Source organism: Triturus cristatus, chromosome 9, assembly GCF_964204655.1.
Source record: "Triturus cristatus chromosome 9, aTriCri1.1, whole genome shotgun sequence".
In the NCBI taxonomy this organism is placed as follows: Eukaryota; Metazoa; Chordata; class Amphibia; order Caudata; family Salamandridae; genus Triturus; species Triturus cristatus.
Genome location: NC_140592.1, coordinates 726,912,995 through 726,934,421, shown reverse-complemented (window position 1 = coordinate 726,934,421; position 21,427 = coordinate 726,912,995). Strand labels below are relative to the sequence as shown.

Here is a 21,427-nt window from a genome sequence, read left to right as displayed (position 1 = left end):
ACATCACAGGTCTCCTGTCACACTCTCTAGGGTTTTCAGTTCTCTCTAAGGATCCCCTCCTGGGAACACACAGACATCCCCACCTGGACAGTCTCTTTTCCTGCATGGCTAGACACACTCATTCCCTTTCTCAGCAGCCAGGCAGGCAAGCTTCTTTGCTCTTTAGGGAGACCTTCCTCCAGCAGAATGTGCTGACTAAAGGTGATGTCCCCACACCTCTGGGAGACTGGCTGGCAGACAGTCACCAGCCATGGTTGCACAGCAGTTCTTCGAGCACTTCCATTCTTGGTCAAGAGGAACCTGGAACTGGAACAAAGTAGGGTGGTTTGGACCCCACTCTTATCACATTTTCCAGATAGGTAATGTGAATTCAATGTCTCACGCTCCAGAAACGGTTTGGGTTGGCTCTCTTTCAATTGTCACTCAAGTGGCTGTTCACCAGACTCTACCTTTTGTAAAGTGATGCTTCTCACAGCAGGTAGCAGTGGCACAGGCTCCATGCTGGAGTTCCCAAAACAAAAGAACCATGGGATGTACGTCGTTACAACGCACACTTTTACAACGCATGCACTTACAACGCATTTTTTACAACGCAACATCCACTACAACGCATGCCAGTACAACGCAGGACACTACAACGCATTTTTAAAAACTACCTTTACAACGCATTCCATTACAACGCATACTACCTTTACAATGCATACCATTACAACGCATAATATTACATTGCATTTAAGGTAAGTATTGGATAGTATAGGGGTAAAAATTACTATTCTTACTCCAGGGGGTGCAACAGTAGGGTAAGTGTTGGATAGTATAGGGGTAAAAATTACTATTCTAACTCCAGGGGGTGCAACAGTAGGGTAAGTGTTGGATAGTATAGGGGTAAAAATTACTATTCTAACTCCAGAGGGTGCAACAGTAGGGTAAGTGTTGGATAGTATAGGGGTAAAAATTACTATTCTAACTCCAGGGGGTGCAACAGTAGGGTAAGTGTTGGATAGTATAGGGGTAAAAATTACTATTCTAACTCCAGGGGGTGCAACAGTAGGGTAAGTGTTGGATAGTATAGGGGTAAAAATTACTATTCTAACTCCAGGGGGTGCAACAGTAGGGTAAGTGTTGGATAGTATAGGGGTAAAAATTACTATTCTAACTCCAGGGGGTGCAAAAGTAGGGTAAGTGTTGGATAGTATAGGGGTAAAAATTACTATTCTAACTCCAGGGGGTGCAACAGTAGGGTAAGTGTTGGATAGTATAGGGGTAAAAATTACTATTCTAACTCCAGGGGGTGCAACAGTAGGGTAAGTGTTGGATAGTATAGGGGTAAAAATTACTATTCTAACTCCAGGGGGTGCAACAGTAGGGTAAGTGTTGGATAGTATAGGGGTAAAAAATTACTATTCTAACTCCAGGGGGTGCAACAGTAGGGTAAGTGTTGGATAGTATAGGGGTAAAAATTACTATTCTAACTCCAGGGGGTGCAACAGTAGGGTAAGTGTTGGATAGTATAGGGGTAAAAATTACTATTCTAACTCCAGGGGGTGCAACAGTAGGGTAAGTGTTGGATAGTATAGGGGTAAAAATTACTATTCTAACTCCAGGGGGTGCAACAGTAGGGTAAGTGTTGGATAGTATAGGGGTAAAAATTACTATTCTAACTCCAGGGGGTGAACAGTAGGGTAAGTGTCGGATAGTATAGGGGTAAAAATTACTATTCTAACTCCAGGGGCTGCAACAGTAGGGTAAGTGTTGGATAGTGTAGGGGTTTTAATATAATATTATGCGTTGTAATGGTATGCGTTGTAAAGGTAGTATGCGTTGTAATGGAATGCGTTGTAAAGGTAGTTTTTAAAAATGCGTTGTAGTGTCCTGCGTTGTAATGGCATGCGTCGTAGTGGATGTTGCGTTGTAAAAAATGCGTTGTAAGTGTAGTGCGTTGTAAAAGTTGCGTTGTAAAGGTTGTTCCCCGAACCATGTAGTGTGAGTTTTCTGGACCTGGCTGTCATCAGACTTCCTGAAGCACTAATCAGAGACAGACTCCTCACTTCAGTCTCTGGAATATAGGCAATGCACCACAATTGTATAAGGAAAGTAACCTCATCATCCCTGTTGTACCATACTACAGTCAAGGGCATGCAAAATAGAATTTACAGATTAGCGCACACATACGCTGACACACACACACTCTCTCTCTCTCTCTCCTAGTATCATAGATGTGTTACACGCTCACTGTACATGCACGCAGGATGTGAGTGCAAGACTCTGGGTTTTACGTCACAGAAGAACTTTACACAAGAGGGGTCGCTAGGCCACATTCTCACTGACATAGATACAAATGCCTGCTCACACTAATGAGACACTAATGAGGCACAAAACACAATATTCCACCACCATTGTTTTATGTACCACACGAAGCACAGGGAGAGCAATTCACTGTCTACTATTCCTACACATACCTTGCGCTCCTCCAGGTCACATGAGGGCCCTGGACTTCGCACTGACAGACAGGTATGGAGTTCTGCGCCCAGGTTAGATTAGCGTGACAAAAAATAAAAGTCAGGACTCGTGCCCATTTACCATGAAGCCTATTAAGAGGCATCATCTAAAATGAAAGGGTAATCACACTTGGTCAATTCACTGCAGTGGCCTTGCTCGACATACTCTAAAGTACTGGGGATAGGTATCCCTCAGTCAAAGCTGCCATCCCACTGTTAAGGCACCAGCCAGCCTATTCCAAAGTATTAATGTAGAATGTTGGGAAGGTGGAAGGGAGTGGAAGAGGGCTCAGCTGCACCACTACATAACTGCACATACAGCGGCCTATTCTTAAGTACTGCATAAGGGATGGGGAAGTCCCACCTATATGGCTCAAAACTCAGCCTAATCTGAAGTGCAGGATGAATGGACAGGGCCAACTAAGCACAAGCACTGTGCAAAGTGCAAAGGCTGTCACCATGGTCAATTCAATACACAGGTCCCAACCTAGGGTAAAGCACTGAGTTGGGGGTAAATCAATGCAGAGTAATTGCACAGGCCTGGTATTAGGTACAGTGAATGCAAAGCTTTTAACCTACATGCACAACAGGCACACTACACACACTCTGGGTTTGCCCAAAGTGCTTGCAAGTACTTTTCTACGCATACCTTATTCTCCCCTAACCTCCCATCTCACTATTGACTGTGGTGGTCTCCATCAACTACCATGCTATCACCTCTCCTGGTGCTCGGGCACGGACAGGGCACCAGAATGCTCCCACATGCAGCAAACGGAGAGGGAAGATCCAGGTATCACTAAGCCTAAACCCTAGTTCTGCTTATCTAACTCCTTCATTATCTACTTGCAATCTACCCTATGTCTCCTTACATCATTCACATCTTTTTGTCCTCACCTTGACCCACTGTCTCTCCTATTTGACACCCCCATTTCCCAAAATAAATCTTTCATCCTGTCTCAACATGCACCCTCTCAAGATCCCGTCTTCTCCCCTCCCTGAAAATACACTGTATTGTAACATTTCCAAGGCACTAACTATCTCTTGTCAAGGCCTCAAAACACTTTCTCTAAGTATGGTGAGTTACTACTACATCTCTAGTGCGTGGATTAGAGAAGGGATTTGGTATAGTCAGATCTTTTAGTGCTGAATTTTGGTGTTGCCTATGAGACTCGAAAATAATGCACTAGACATGTACGCAATTACGTATGGCTTACACTTGTGGTTTTAAGCAGCGAGTGCAGACAGGATAACAAGCAGCATATACAAATCACTCAGTAACTTCACAATGGGATTCAGTTGAGGACAGGAGTTAGAAAAGGCTAGTTCTTTAATTCTCTTCTGAATTCTCAGTGTTGTTGATAGCCCTTATCCTCTTTAGCAGTATATTCCAGAGCTTACAAGTATGTACTGAAAAGGTGCTACTGCAAGCCGTGATTTTTGATAACGGGCATGGGCAATACTTGATTTACAGTTTGTCTTTTGTAACCTCAGTTTGCACTATAAGAAAGGTGGCCCATTCCATGATTTGCCTGTTAAGCCATGCAGGCAGTCTGAAGAATATTCCTCTTGTCACCAATGAAGAGCTTTGAGAGCTGGAGTAATGGGGTCTAGTCTGTTTACAGTGTTGCCCTTTTCACCTCCCTTTCTTTCTATGCCCTCTCCCCATTTGTCCCACACTGTCTGTTGCAAGTTACCGAGTGGGCCAAGAACTCAATGGGCATGAAGATTGAGCTTTCACTGGACTGCCTCACAAATCCACTTCTGCTCTGTTCTTTAACCAAACACTGGATGGGAAAAATAAACATTCCAGTCCAAATTAACCACAAAGAACAGTCATGTCTGGAAGAGACTGAATCACCCCTGGTGCCCTGCCAAACCATGCTGAATGTAAAACCAAGCACTGGAAAAGCACCCAGATGCCCAGCTATTTGTGAGCCCTGGAGACCAGAGGTTATTCTCTAAGGAGCAAAGTCCCTACTTTACTTAGAAGCCACATGGCAGGACATACACTTCTCTAATATGGAGATCTGAGGCAGGAGGGCAGTCATAGGTCTGCAGTGTTCCTATTCCTCATTATCATCTGTCCTGTAAATGTATTTCTAAAGCTGTATTGTGAAAGACACATTCTGTGTTACGCCTCCTCCATCCTAGCCATCACTACCGAGAAGCTCATGAAAGAACCACCCCTTCTCTCTAGTGAAATATCCAAGACTTACTGTCATGCACTTAGTTTTCATCAATGACTCCCTGACTCAGGACTGTACCTTCAACCCACCAATGTAACTAGACAGAAATTCGCAATATCATCACTACCCACCTGCTTTGGTTTACCCAGGCACCTATCTGATTCTGCTGCATCAACTGGAGAGCCGCATGGTGTGAAAGGACTTGATGTGCTGAAAATCCCATGACAGGAGCGTGCCGATGTGCAAAGATTTTCAGGACCGCTTCTATTTAGTGCTTCAGGATACAACAGGAGCAAATGACTAAAATCAGCACAGGTTCAGCTCTACACAGGAGCGCTGTGCAGGAGTGCACCTCCTGAACTCAGGAGGTTAGAGCAGGGCAGGCCTGAGGAACCATCCCCAGGCAAATCTCTACATTTCTTAACTAGGAAGCCTGAAAGAGGTCATACTCCACTGAGAAGCCAGGGCAGACTATGGTGTGGTACTGGCATTGTGTAATTGTGAGTTGGTGGTAGTTCCTCATGTATTATGGACATATGTTGTGCACCTAAATAAAATTAATGGTTTAAAAAAACTTAGGATCAGAGATTACTTCGTAATGACGACCAGCAGGCTTATCACCAAGAAGAAATGCCTGGATTTTCCTACGCTCCTTCATAATTGTGTTCCAGTAAGTTGTGTCCACCATTTGTTAATGTGACCAATGAGCATTAAGTTATGCACCTTTATCATTGTACATCTGCATTTTTTCTCCACATCACCCGAAGAAACAGTGAATTTGGAAAATTCCTCACACTGACTGACGTATGCCTGGTATTCAAGGCCTACACGTAAAGCCAGATCAATGGAAGGGATCATAACACTTTTGTTGTTGTTGTAACATCGTTGGCCGCCATTTTAAAACTCATCATAGTGAGATTATTTTCACTAAACCCGGGTTATTAGTGTGCTGCTTTCTTTGAGGCTTGCTACACTTGCAGAACATTCGTGTATGCAACGTATGTAATGTAGACTAATTTATACTTCAGTGTGCCAACGGTGTAAAACAAACATGCTTAAATAAGTATAGAAATAATACTTTGGACACATATCAGTTGAGGTGGGAACTGCACCAAGCACATTTCTCACGGTTCCAGAAAAGCCAGAACTCGAATGGGACCAGTGGAAAAAAGGTGTCAATCCATATATAAAGCAATAGGCTGTGATATTTTGACTGAAGAGAGAACATTTGCTATTTTAAAGCTCTATTTGGGAGCCAATGGGCGCTGAATTTTAAAGCACCTCCTATTTTATTGCATGATGATACAGAGGAGGAGGAAGAAGACATTGATGAACATTCACAAGGCATAAAACAATTAGACATATATTTTGGCAAAAGAATTACGAAAATTGTAGTTCATCGTCATTTTTTAGATAAAGATCAGCTTCCTAGAAAGCCTACCAGAGCATTCATTTCTGCTTTCTGAACACTTGCTGATATATGCAATTATAGGTAATTTCATGACAAAGTGATTAGAGACCAGTTTGTTCACAAAACTATAGGTAACTGAGAAACTGCCATTAGAGAAAACAAAAAACAAGTTTGCAAGGGTTGAAACAGATGGCACATAATTTCAATTCGCTTGAGTGTGTGTGCAATTTGAATGTTTAACAGAGGTGAAGGCTGAAGCTCGTTCTGTATTGCCTAGTGAGCAAGAGGCACTGGTGTGTTTTTGTCTGGGGTTTCAAAGACCATTTGTCTTCCAGTAATAATTGTCTGGCTACAGGACAAGTATGCTGTAAATGTAAAATCAAAGGCATTTTGTTTGGATAAGTAAGGGTAGTGAGAATTTTGGTATGGATAATATATATTCGAGCCTCAACCCCATGTTAAGCAAGTAAATGTGAAAGAGTTTGTGTTGCAGGTTTGTGAGATAAGCCATTAAAAAAGTATTGTCCCTATTGTGATATTCTCATCGGAGTAAAAACTGTTTAGGTTTTGGCTGATTCAGGTGCCAAAAATGCACTGATCGGTGATAACCTCTTGTAAATGATTAAGGCAGGTGAATGAAGTCTCCAGATATTAGATTAATGGCATATGGAAACAAAGCAACAGATGTTATTGGTTATTTTGAGATTACTTTGGAATTTAAAGAAATTAAAATGTTTGCCAGAGTGTATCGAATGAAAGAATGATTGTGTTACTTGGGTTGACAGAAGCAAAAGATGTGTTCATGGAATTAGACCCTTATCATCCTAACCATGTGCTGGAATGTATAGATATCATGTTGGCGAAAGACAGTGATGTGAATGAGGTTGCTAAGTGGTGATGACTGTCCCCTAATGTTTTCCCAAATTCCTTGAGTTTATTGATGGGTTTGTTAATCTTATCATTTTAAAAACATTCTGCTGTGCCTAAAAGTCACAAAAATAGAAATGTACGGTTGTCAGTGAGAGGGGGATTTAGGCATGGAATTAATGAGGGTGTTATTGAGGAAACTGCAACCTCTGAATGGATGTCTCTCAAGTGGTAGCAGAAGATAATGCGTGGACCTGAGAAACTTGAATGACAATGTTTGGGTGAATGCCATTGAATGCACAATATATCAGAAATGTTAGCTACGCCATGGACTGCCCTCAAAAGTACACAAGGGTCTGGAGGGGATGGACAGAGCACCAGGGGATTAACATTGAAGCAGTAGTTTTCTGAAATATAACATTAAAGGCTGAAATATGAAATTATAAAGGGATAGATATGCGAATCCCTGGGACAGCTGGGTTAATGAGACTATACTGAGTTGTGGGAGAGGCGGGGCAGTTGGAGGGCCGACAGGGGATAGGAGCAGTGCATTTTATTTGATGTTTATATTTCTTTGACATATTGTCATTCACTTGTAATGATGTGGTTCTCATTTAAAAAATAAATAAAATGTGTTATAAAAAAAATGTTGGCTACTTTGAAGGGAACAAAGATGTTTACAAACCTCGATTTATTCCAGACGCATCAACAAATTGCTCTTCATTGAATCTAAGGTGCTAATGTCTTTTATCACTGCTGATGATGTCTTCAGATATTTACGCATGTTATTTGGTTTGGTTTCTGCTTCAGCAGTTTTCAGTGGTCAATGCAATATTTATTCAAAGGAATGCCCAATGATTCTTACTTTCAAGGTGATATTTTAGTACATGATACCTCTTGTGAAGAACATTACATAGTACTGTTTCAGGTATTAACCATTTTGTAAGACTTTGTACTAACAATATTAAAAGATAAACGTAAATTTGTAAAAAAATAAAGTAGACTAATTGGGTCACAGGAAAACTCCTGAGGGTATTGTACTGAAACAGAAGATTGTGTCAACAATTTTTGATGCCATTATGTCTTGGGAATAAAGATCAAGTAAAATCATTTCTGGGGCTAGCAGAATATTATGCCAAGTTTTGAGATTAAACAATTTTGACAAACCATGAAAGAAAATGTGGCCTATGAAGGAACTAATGATTAGGAGTGTGAGAATCTTAAAAAAAGAATCTGCAGCTTTGCCAGCTTTGGTACCATTTGATACCTCATGTATCTCAGTTACACCTACTGATGCCAGTAATGTAGGATTGGGGGTAGCTTTGGTCCCAATGAGAAATTGGAAGCTTGAGACAGTGGCATTTACTTCCCGGAAGTATTTCTCAATTGAAAAAGTGGCATTTGTTTTTATGTGTGGCATATGTTAAGATCATATGTGTGGGGTTGCCCTTTACAGTGCATACATACCATAGATCATTGGTGGATCTATGTCTAACTAAAGGTTGTGCTAAATTTACTCGGAGAATAGCCAAGTGGCAATATCACTTTTGGGAGTATCATTTTAAAGTGGAATATGTGCGAGGCGTTAGTAATGTTTTGGCAGATTGTCTGTCAAGGATGCCAACACCTGAGGTTGACGACATTGAGATGACTGATGGGGAAGATGACAATGTGGTAGCTTCAGTCTGTGGTGTGTGATGCAATGTCTGGGGGTGTTTTTAAGGAGGATTAGTAGGGAATAAAGGTATTTGCTTATATGGGGAATATATGACCGATGGATAGCCTCCTAAATACTGTTACATGGTGTGTAGTCCTACTTTGGTTTGAGAGGTGAGTTATCTTAGGAAGATGGCACTTTGTATAGAGGAGAACAACTAAGGATCAGCTTGAAATGATTTTGTCTTTAGTCCACGATGGTGAAGTTGAAATAAGTGAGTTGGGAAGGGCTTCTGGCGGCTAGGTGTGACCAAAAGCTTAAAACAAAAAGTGAGATTTTGCGTTGCTTGTGTATGCAGAGATAAATCTTAAAGAACTGTAAAATATCCTTGACATGGTCTGGTTTTCCCGACTGACTTTGGAAGAAACCATGGCTTGACATTTCTGGCCTTTTTGAATTTAGGTGGTTTACCCAAGTATACTTTTGTGCTCAGTGATCATTTCTCACAGTGGCCTGAAGTGAAGTTTCTCACACAAATCAATAAAATGGAAGTGATAACAATTATGAATTACTTTTTTAAGAGGTAGTGTTCTCCTGATGTTCTGGCAACAGATAATAGAATGCAGTTAGTGTCACATAAAATGGAAAGTTTTTAAACATATTGTGGCATTAAACATGTGTGTACAACAGTTTACTTTCCAGAAAGTAATGAAATTGTGGCTAGATGGAATTGGGCCCTGAAAGAAAGTTTGCAATTGGCACAGTGTAATGGAATAGATAAGCGACGGGATGTTAATAACATGTTGTGGGCATATAGCATGACATCTTGTGTGAAAGGCAACAAGTCTCCTTTCGAAAAAGATGCATGGACGAAAAGCCGGAACACTGTTGAAGCTATCTTAGATGGGGGAGAAATGCTCGAGTGGTGTGAAATCTCAAAGAGATGTGTCCAAGTGTGGATGAGATGGTGAGCCTTAGGTTTGATAAGAAAGGGTTGAAAGGTTTATCTACATTTTCTGGAATATTGTAGGTAAAGAGAGTGAACAGATATAATGTTGACTTGTCTGATGGAAATGTATGGAATAAAGGCAAGGTGGTAAAAGTCCCTGTCTCTTCAAGACGTTGCAGGCTTCTGTCCAAGGGTGAGCAGGAATGTAGACAATTCTGTGGATGTTAACAAGAGATGCAACAAGAGAAAGGTTTATACGCCGATATGGATGAGCGATTTTTGAAACATTTTGTGCATGATTACGAGTTTGGCGGTCCATTGGACTGCTGAACCCGTGGTGGCAATCCTGCCCCCCCCCCCCCCGCTGTGGGATCGTGTGCCACATTCCAAGTGTGGCTGTCAGACCGCAACATTCAGGTCAGGCAGAGTAATATGCTGGCAGTGCTGCTGTGGCACCGCCAAGCATTTTACCAGTATTTCCATGGCAGTGAGCCCGCCATGGAAAGGGAGGAGAAGAGCCGACTCAGGGGGCCCTGTTACTTCTGGGTTTAGGGTGCATGTAGGGGGGTACATGGTGTTTCTCCCTGGTATTGCACCCCCAACTTCCTACACAGGAAGAAATGCATGACATGGTGGCATTTCTTCCTGTGCAGGCACATCCTGTGGCAGTCCCTTTCTAAGGGCCTTATTATGACTATGGCGGTCCATCGGACTGCCGTAGCCATGGTGGCGGTGCAGGCATGGCCACACCGGCAGTCTGACTGCCCCATTACAAATGGGGCAGTCGGACCACATTGGCACTGCCGCAACCATGCTTGGCAGGGCCGCTACAGCCCACCAAGCATATTAGAAGTTTCCTCAGGGCCACACTTTTCATGGCGGTGAGAAAACAAAGGGGGCCCTACAGGGTCCGCTTGTACATCTGTGCCATGGGGTGCATTCAGGAGGGGGCACATGTTGTGCCCCCCTGTCTGCATGCACCTACAGTTTCAGAAGGGCATGGACTTGACAGTTCATGCCCTGCAGGAACTGCCTTTGATGCTCCCATTGCAGTGCCTATTTCAAAAGCACAGCTGTGGGACCGCCAAAAAACTGTCCACCAGAGACTTTAAAAGTTGTACTCTGGCAGACATTTTCTTATGGGTCTGGCGGTCTCAAAGCAGGGTGGAAGTGTGCTAGCCCCACTCAGAGACTGCTAAAGTCATAATAAGGCCCGTAGGCTTTTTTTGAGCCTCAGAAAGGCACCACCGTGGGACCGCCGCTGCAACATTCGCCCGACCTGGATTCCAGTCAGAATCCGGCAGGCAGTTTTACTTTGGGTTTTGCGGTACTCCAGCGGAGCGCTGGCATGGTTCTCTGCAGAAGGACTGCCAAACTCATAATCAGGCCCTTATTCTTCCTGCTCCCTTTCGTCGATGTGGTTCCAGCAGTTTTGCTGAAGTGAATGCTATTACCAGCATGTAATGGGTTTATCTGCATTAACATTGCGTTTTCTTCAAGTGTGGATACATTGTTGCACTGGTTTTAATTTTATATTTATTCCTTTCAGAAAATTCCCATTTTCCAAACTGTATATGTTTAAAAAAGTTGTTTGTGGTGTTCTATACAGTGTTATAACATTTTGAGAATGTGAGGATACTAGCATTCTGAAAATGTCAGTTGCTCGTGGTCCTCTATGTGTTATAGACATATGTTGTGCACCAGAATAAAACGTCATTTTTAAACAAATTTCTGGATCAGAGATTACTTCATATTCCCTGCTGCACTTGTATGCCATGAACAGGATCAACTTCTCTTTACTGAAGAGTCGAGGAAAGGCTGTGTTTGACCAGGGAACATTCGTCAAGGTAGAGCAGACCCAACCCTACTGATGAGCCTCGGGGTAGGCTATACTCTACTGGTACACAAAACACCATGGCTTACTGTGATGACTATATTGCCTCTTCTGCAGTCATGCCTGTCGTAAGTATTATCTGTCAAGATAATAACTAGTTGAATGCAAAATATGGACTTGCTTAAAAATGGACCAATGAGCAGTCGAAGCATTTAAGAGATCTGAATCTTCAATACAAAAACATTGTTTTCTTTTTAACGAGTACAAAACTATTACCTCACCACATGCTTATTTATAATCCTATGTGTGTTTCCAAAATTGTACACCATATAGCAAGAGCACTTGAGCAATGAACCATAACATATTGGCAATTCGAGTCTGTTGGAAGATATATAATATATAACCAGGTTTGCACTGACCAAGGAGATATCTTTCCCTACAGATTCTGTACTGAAAAGCCCTACATTGGTGTCTGCTCTTGTTGAAGATTTACACAAGAAGCCAAGTTATATCGAGGAGGCTCAGTTCAAAGTTGGCTTTGTTTTGCTGAGCAGTATGAAAAAGCCCCACCCTACTGAGTAGCCAAAGTTGAACAAAAGGCACTCTTCTGTATCCAGGCATACAAGTTACTCTTGTGTTCTAGCACAGTACATGCAGCATGGAGAGTTGATCGTTTAGTACTTAAAGCAGTGTTAGGTTCTTGAACACACAGAACAGGAACTTATTCAAGTGGTATTCACAAATATGCACCTTACATCAGGGGAGAAATTGGTGCTAGGCTCACTTGGGGGGGATTTCTGGCACTACATACATAAGTGAAGATTAATTGGGGATACAGAGGACATCATAGATGCCAAAAATATGGCTCAATAGTGGAATTTGCGGAATTTGGGTAATTTCGCGTTCCGTGAAGAACGCGAAATTGCCCAAAATTCCGCAACCAGCGGCTTCGCGGAATTTTTTACTTGTTCGTGCTTTCAAAATGCGTGTTCACGAGATATTTCCCCCCGAGCACGCAAACAGCGTTTGCGAACAGGAAAAAAAACATCGCGACCAAGCAATTCCGCGTGTTCACGGAAGTTCTGCGCGCTCGCGGGGATTTTTTACCGTTTCGCGGAGCTTTGCATAGTGCGACTACGCAAATTCCGCACACCCCTAGTGGTAACAATGAGTTACTAGAGATACTATACTGACAGCAGTGGATGTCAAAAATAGTCAGAGTGCCTATTAATATTAACCATAGATCGTGAAGGACATGTGGAGAAGGCAGAGGTGAAATCACAGAGCAGGGTGGTACTAGTGGTACTCTTGACAGAGGGTGGTTCTGGCAGTAGTTACAGTGGGGGACATCACTGGTAGTACTCACACTGAAGTTGCGGACACTTGTGGCACTTGTTCTGGCCCCAAGAAGTGCCGATGCTCCCACAGCAGTCCTCTTCCTTTGTCAGCCCAGGCAGGGGATTACTTCCACACTGATAGCGTGCAGGCCCACACCGCCCACAAAAAGAGAATAAGAGATATTTCAATAAAAAAAGTATTCTTCGATAAAGTCAACACATTTTCCTGTATGATTCCATAATTTAACAGTGACTTTAATTATCTGTATGTAATATTCAGTCTCTCTTTCAATGTTTAAACAGACCCAGCCCTATTACTTTGTGTGGATGATGTGGATCTCATGCTGCAGACTCTGTGTTGACTCCATAGGTTAATCGAGCAAATGTTCAGAAGTCAATGGCCTCACAGTTAGGGCTCAATTACGAGTCTGGTGGTCCACAGACCGCCAGAGTCATGGGGGCGCAGCGGCGGTCTCCAAACCGCCCTATTACGACAAGGGTGGTTGAACCGCCATTGCTCCGCCACCAAGAAACCGCCATTCCCTTGTAGTAGTCAGGAGGCATCAATATGCTTGGCAGGACCGCTGCGGTTCTGACAAGTCCTACCAAGCATATTAGGAGTTTGCGCTCCGCCATGGTTTTCATGGAAATTCCTCCTCCATGAAAACCCTGGCAGAGAGGAAACAAAAGGGTCCCTACAGACCCCCTCGTGCCTCAGTGCCCTGAAGTGCATGGAGAGGGGCACAACATGTGCGCCCCTGTGTGCATGCATCCCAGTTCCTGCACGGCATGGACTTTTCAGTCTATGCCATGCATGAACTGTTTTTGGCATTTCCACTGCAGTGCCCATTTTAGAGGCACGCCATGGTAACGCCCAAAAAAAGCCTGCCAGACATGTGGAAACTCCTAATCTAGTGGACAGCCCAACCACAGGTTTGGCGGTGTGGGGGGGAGGTAGCTCCGGAGCTGGACCGCCAAACTCGTAATCAGGCCCCTACTGTGGGGAACATCAAAGTCTTGGAAGGGGGTTCTGAGCAATGTTCATTTCAGAAATTGATACATATTTCATATTCTCCAGTGGCATTCATCAATGCAAATGAATGGAACAAAGGGGGACAAAATCTGAATTACCCAGTTGTTTTGTTTTACTCAATTGAGTTTACTATCAAATTATGTTTGACATATTGGGATTGCTCTCCATATAGGGTGTTATTAGAAACGTATGAGTCAGCTGAAAGTTAAATGGCTAATCAAAACACTATTTAGTCTAACTATGTAGTACTAATGATGCAGTGCCAACAGTGAGGACACTCAAAATGCATTCTATAAGTAACTAACATTGTCTGGCTCTACACATATATATATATATATATATATATATAGCATGTATTAGATACGGAAACCAGCTAGTGTCCCAATTTGAATTACTACGCCAACGCGTTTCAAGGCTACCGCCTCTTTTTCATAGGCAATTCCGAAAATGCGGTGAGCGGATTCCAATTCTTAATCTGGCAGCCTTTTATATGTTTCCCTCAGTGGTCTCTGCTTCCTGCTTTGCGCTTAGTGCCTCATTTTTCACAATGCATGATGGAACTTGCTGTTCTGATTTTAGAACTGTTATTACTCACAGTGAGTTGCTCTCCGCATTCTGTTTATGGAACATTGTCATTCCCTCCAGTGAGTTTCTGAACACTTTCGCTGGTCAAATTGTTCCAAAGTTAGCTTCGCTGACAGCAGCTGTGACACAGTTCATTAGCTGCTCAGCCTCTCTTCGTCCGGGATGGTGCACTTTTCCACGGCAGGACAGCCGTGCAATTTCTGTTGTATACCAATGCCCCAAAGCTTTCGAAAAATGCACTCGACAGCCAACTAACATCAAAGGCATTTATTAGATACGGAAACCAGCTAGTGTCCCGATTTGAATTACTACGCCAACGCGTTTCAAGGCTACCGCCTCTTTTTCATAGGCAATTCCGAAAATGCGGTGAGCGGATTCCAATTCTTAATCTGGCAGCCTTTTATATGTTTCCCTCAGTGGTCTTTGCTTCCTGCTTTGCGCATAGTGCCTCATTTTTCACAATGCATGATGGAACTTGCTGTTCTGATTTTAGAACTGTTATTACTCACAGTGAGTTGCTCTCCGCATTCTGTTTATGGAATATTGTCATTCCCTCCAGTTTGTTTCTGAACACTTTCGCTGGTCAAATTGTTCCAAAGTTGGCTGCGCTGACAGCAGCTGTGACACAGTTCATTAGCTGTTCAGCCTCTCTTCATCCGGGATGGTGCACTTTTCCACGGCAGGACAGCCGTGCAATTTCTGTTGTATACCAATGCCCCAAAGCGTTCGAAAAATGCACTCGACATATATATATATATATCCAAAACAACTCCTCCAACCTGAAGAAGCAGAGGCCACACGAAGGGACAGGATGGAAGCTCTTTAATAGACTGCACGGGCATAATGCATTTCGGCCTGTCTCGGCCTTCCTCAGATGCCACTCCTGTCAGGATTCTCTTTCCCCTCCGTTTTTAAAAGTCCAGCACATTTCACATTAATGGAAAAATTGCTCCACCCCCATCCATGTGACCGTGCACCAACTGGCTGCTCGTCAGAACCACCAGTCCCAGAATGCTTCACTCCAGGTAAGTTCTACGTGGGGATTTGATTTTAAGGTCCATGTGGATTTTCGGCAACGTGCAGGACAATCCACGGTGTGGTCTAATGTCAGAGTCCTGGTCGGTGCAATGTCTCAGAACTCCCTCGAGTCCCCTCAACGCTCCAGCCCCCAAATTCGAACGTCCACCGGGCAGGGGTGGGGATGACAATGCACCCGACCCGTCGTGAAGTCATAACCTGCACCGCAGCTGCCCTTGCTTGGCTCGACTTATATATATATAAATAAATTTACTTAAAAAATAACAATTAATAAGAGCATTTTAAATACATTTCATTTTAAATATTAACATTAAAATAAAGTGGAAATTAGCAAACATATATCCGACTAACAAAAATATGATACCTAATTTAACTATTAAAATGAACATATAAAAAGTTTTATATAGTATTGTACACTAAATATAGAAATAATAGGCACATTAACAATTAACATTTTAATATTTTAATAATTTAAAACACATTTTTTACAGAAACAAAAAAGAAATTCAAAAAGTATGTATAAATACATTATTAAATAAAGTAACATAATAAATATAACAAAATAATTGAAAACGGGTTTCTAACAATAATATAAACATTAAAAAAAAAACATTAAAAATAATATCAATCCACTCTAACCAATATTAGGAGTTCAGAGGGGTTTGTTTAACGATTCACATTCCAGTTTATGTGACAGTAGAGAAGGTGTTGGACTTGCGAGAGGTTAGATTTACCAACCCCAATCCTGTTGGATTTAGCACGGGTTAGATTTAATATTCCCACTCCATTCCAAGCAACAGTATGGAAAGTATTGGACTTCGCAAGGGTTAGATTTACTATTCCCACTCAATAGAGAACGTGTTGAATTTTGTAACGAATAACATTTGTTTATTCATAATTATTTTCTATAAAACATTGAAATACCTAACAATAAATTAATCTCCCCGTGCCAAACAAAAAAAAAATGAATGTGTCCATCTGTAATGAATGTGGTGTACATGTAAAGCACTCTGATACCCGATGTCTCGGGTCTAGTTTGCGGTATATAAAACTAACAAAAAAAACATATTTTATGTGAAACATGCATACAAAATAACCTTAAAAAAACACAAAATAATTTTAAAAATGTAAATCATTATAATTAAATTCACATTCCTCTCTTCAACCCAAATAAAACCATCAACACACAGTAAAATATAATAATAAAAAAATTTCTTTTTTTAAAAAGTTTTATTAAAATCAGCATTGATAATTTCATAATTACATTCAAAGAAGTTTTAGTCAATACATAATCAATACATAAAGAATACCTCAGTCAGACCCAATTAATTATTGGGGCCCATAGTGCTAACCCAAATTTCTTTTTTCTTCTGCCTTTAAGTTTATACAAAGCAATTTCCAAGTTATACAAAGCTAACAATTTAGCCTTCCAAATAGAGAAAGACGGTGAATCCAGACTTAGCCATTGGGAGGTGATACATAAACGGAAGACAGCCATACATAAAAGTAGAAACCCCTTCTCAGGAGTTGAACGCTTTCTAATATTTACCCCAAACTCATATCCAAATAGCACTAATTGAGGTGTAACATCGACAAGCACTCCCAGAGCTGAGTTCAGAAAACATTTTACCTCCTTCAGAAAAGGGGCCAGTACAGGACATTCATAAAACATATGCACCGAATCAGCTGCCCTCAAGGCACATCGAGGACAAACGTCCCCCCCGACTAGTCTCCCATTTAGCTATCTTCGCTGGGAAAAGTATAAATCAAAAATAACCATATAACATTGACTTTTGAATCTACCTGATAAAAGAACGGCATCCACCAGGCCCAATACAAGCTGTAAGTCAATACCTACTACCCCCAACCTTCTATCCCAACGTTGCTCGAAGTGTACAAGGTCATCCTGCTGGGTTGCCATTATAAGTTCAGATAGTTGAGAAATCTTACATCTCCCCTTTATAGACTCCAATATCGAGTTCTTTTCCAGACTAATACGCCCTCTTAAATTAAGTTTATCTAAAAAACTTCGAATTTGAAGATATTTAAAGAAGTCCGAGCGTAGCAGCCCAAACTTCTCCTGAAGTTCACAAAACGACATCATTTGATTATTTAAAAAGAGGTCCCCAATAGTTCTGATCCCCTGAATATTCCATCTCAGAATAGTTGAGTCGTAAAAGATTACTGGGAGCTTCCCTGTTATTCCTAAAGGCATATAACGATTATATTCCTTTAAAATAAACTGTTTACAATCTTTGCGCCAGACTGCACCTCGAGCCCCAAGAATCTTAAAACGGGTTCTTTTATAATAACTTGGCACAGAGAACTTAAAAAATAAGTACCTAGCTTCAGGCCCCATGATGAGCTCATATATAGAAGGAAAAACAGCTGGGTCTTTATACATCTGAGTACCAAAAAACAATATCCCCATATGCTGGAGCATCGAAGCCCAATAATAATAACGAAATTGGGGGGATATCCAACCCCCCCCCCTTGCTCTTGGTAAATTGAGCCGTTTAAAAGCTCTCCTTGTTCTCTTATAACCCCATATGAAGCGAGAGCTCATTCTTTCTATCTTTATAAAGATTGAATTGGGTAACAAAAGTGGAATTGTACGAAATAGATAAAGAAATTTAGGAAAAACAACCATCTTAATAACATTGCACCTGCCATAGAGAGACAGGTGCAAATAATCCAAATTCTCTAACATTTTATTGGACGAGGCTAACATTGGATCAAAATTTAGATTAACAATAGTTTGTACCTTTGAGGCAATTTTGATGCCCAAATAAACAGCCTCTGTCACTGTGTTAACACCTGTCAAAACCTCTGTACCCGTAAAAAGGACTTGTGTCTTTTGTAAGTTCAATTTGTAGCCTGACACGGCACCGAACTCCGATGTCAAAATTTCAATACGTCTCATCGTTTTGACCACGTCCCCTGTAACAACAGCCACGTCATCTGCGTAAGCTAATACTTTAACAGATTCCTGCATAGGTTTAACTGACATAATCTCTGTGTCTTGCTCAATTTTGATCAACAGAGGCTCAATATAAAGAGCAAAAAGAAGGGGAGAGCAGGGGCAACCCTGACGAGTGCCCCTGTAAATCTTAAACTCCTCAGAATACTTCCCGGATATACGAACTGTCGCAGCAGGACGGATATAAAGAGCTTGCGCTGCCTTGATAAAGGATAACGGGAAACCTTTCCATATGAGAGCCGCCCATAAAAAGTCCCAGGAGACCCTGTCGAATGCCTTCTCGGCATCCAACAGGGCCACCGCGATTGAAGCTTCAGAAACCTGAGCCCAATCCAAAAGAGATATTATTCGGCGGACATGGTCAGTAGTGCCTCTCCCCGCTATAAACCCATGCTGACGTTGTGAGACTAGGGGTGCAATAACCTTCCCTAGCCTTCTAGCAAGAAGCTTGGAAAAGATCTTGCTGTCTGAATTAATTAATGTAATTGGGCGATAGGAAGCCGGTTCAAGCGCATCCTTCCCTTTCTTTTTAAAGACTATTATGGTTGTCTTAGACCATGAATCCGGTATTATACCATTAAATGCCTGCTGAAATAGAGAGAGCAACACCTCGCGCAATCAACCTGAAAGATACTGTAAAACTCCAAGGGGATCATATCCGGCCCCATCGCTTTCCCCTGAGGTAAAGATGCCATCGCCAACTCAATTTCCTCCCAGATTATTGAAGTAGAGAGCATATCCTTCTGGACCGGCCCTAAACATGAAGAGGGGATTTTCCCCAGATACTGCCCCGAGTCCATAGTTTTTTCATTTTCATACAGCTTTTGATAGAAGTTTTTAAACACCTCCCGGACCCCAACTTCCGTTTCTTGTATTGAACCATCTCTATTCTTGATTTTATCAATCTTAGTTTGCATCTGTTTTTGCCGTAATCTATTGGCCAACACCTTCCCCACCTGCTCCCCATATTCATAACATTCCCTTCGGAAAGTCTGATATTTAACGGCTGCTTCGTCAGCATAATGCTGAAAAATTAGAGACCTCCGTATAGCCACGTTATTTTGGAATACAGAAGCGTCCGACCTGTCCTTAATCTTTTGAGCTAGCTCGCATTCTGCCATACTTAAATCTAGAATGCGTTGTTCCAATATATGTTTCATAGTTTTACGCTTCTGTACCACAAATCTCAAGGTTTCCCCCCTTACACCGGCCTTAAATGTGTCCCAGACCACGGTGTCTGGGGCCGAATTATTATTAACTAAAAAGAAACCTTGCAGCCAGAACTTGATATGATCCCGGTACTCCTGATCAGATAGTAGTTTCCTATCAAAGGTCCAATTGGACATCGGAGAAGGCGCAACAGAAATTTCAAATTTTAACACAAGGGGATTATGGTCCGAGATTAGTCTCGGCAACAGAGTAATTGTGGATTTTTCCAATATCGCAGATGAGACCCATATATAGTCGAGCCGAAACAGTTTATTGTGGGGAGCAGAGTAAAAAGTATAGCCCAGCTGTCCTTTATTAAGCCTGCTCCAGGCGTCATATAGACCCTGATTCCTAGCTAAGTTACACAGAGTCCTATAAACTCTTGGCTTTCTCCCCACATACGAAAAACCTGAATTAATATCGACTGAATCATCCAAATGTATATTTAGATCCCCACATAGTATGACAGGTTGGGGCCACATAGAACGTTCCAGATTAAGGAGGTCATATATTTCAGGTTCGTCCAGGTTTGGCCCATAAACTGAACAAATAGTTAATACCTCCATATTTCCAAACCTTGCCTCAATGATCAGCCACCTACCCCACTTATCCTCCTTATATTTCTTACAGGACAGTACCCCCATCTTGCAAAGAATTGCCACACCCCTAGTATTAGTAGATTGTTTTGAACATGCAATCAGCTCCATCCCCAGTTTTTTAAGCCACGCCCTATTGGCCCAGGCAATGTGCGTCTCCTGTAGACAGAGAATATCCCAAGAAAGTCCTCTAGCTATCTTTGCCAAAACCTGCCTTTTTTTAAAATCGTTCACTCCACAGATATTTAAAGTACATACTGATATTGTTTTCATTTTGTTCTTTCAAATTTGAACATTTACCTCCAGCTACATATATGGACCCTGCCCCAGGTCCCCTACACCCATCTTAAAAAGTACAAAAAGTTATTTAAATGAAAATATGACTTACAAATATATTTTAAAAATAATCATTTTCAAAACATATAGCAAGCTAACAAATAAGTCAAATAAAACAAACAATAAAAATAATAAACAATTTAAATATGCATGATTTATTGGGATCAAAAATTAAATAAATTAGGTTTAATAATTAATTTAAAAAATATACTTTCAATAACTTTTCATTCTATTTGAATACACACCACACAATCTGCTACAAAATATAAATGACTAACAAAAGTATAAAAATTTAAATATACACTATAATTTACAAATGAAACTGAAATAAATAAATTAAAAATTCAATTATTACACAATATGAAAAATAATCAATCAATTAAATATCTAATTTAGAATAAAAAAAATATTAACATATCAGTTAAATTAATTAAAATGTAATTAACTTCCCACCTTGTTCCCATACAGCCCTAACAGCCATCAACTAAAATATAAAGTAGTTACATAAATTAAAAAATTAAAATCAACAAATTAAGCTCAAACAACTAAAATAACAAGGAAACAATATACATAAATAATAATCAATGAAATATTTGATCAACAATAACAAAGAATTAACAAAAATAATGTAATTATAATTTATTCTACTGCCCATTCTATTTCAATACAAACCCAACAACTACATTATAAATTATTAATTACACTGAAAAAAATAAATTACACATTTAAAATTACAGGGTATATTTTAAAATATTAATAATATTTATACTAATGATAATAGCGCCTAAAAGTAATATACTAGGTACTATATATTACATTAATAAAAAAACAATCTTTATTACAATTATTATAACTAAACAATATTAAATACAGCAATATATTATATATTATATAATATATAATATATAATG

The 21,427-nt window shown here is 40.9% G+C and overlaps 1 protein-coding gene across 2 annotated transcripts in view; it reads right to left on the bottom strand.

The window, feature by feature from the left end:
• The window catches only part of LTBP3 (latent transforming growth factor beta binding protein 3), a 375,622-nt gene that overhangs the window by 307,910 nt on the left and 46,285 nt on the right, over nucleotides 1–21,427 (bottom strand). For both annotated transcript variants that reach the window (XM_085625923.1, XM_085625924.1), the window contains exon 4: nucleotides 12,769–12,874. In XM_085625923.1, the coding sequence (XP_085482049.1) occupies nucleotides 12,769–12,874 (106 nt within the window). The remainder of the gene's footprint in view (nucleotides 1–12,768; nucleotides 12,875–21,427) is intronic.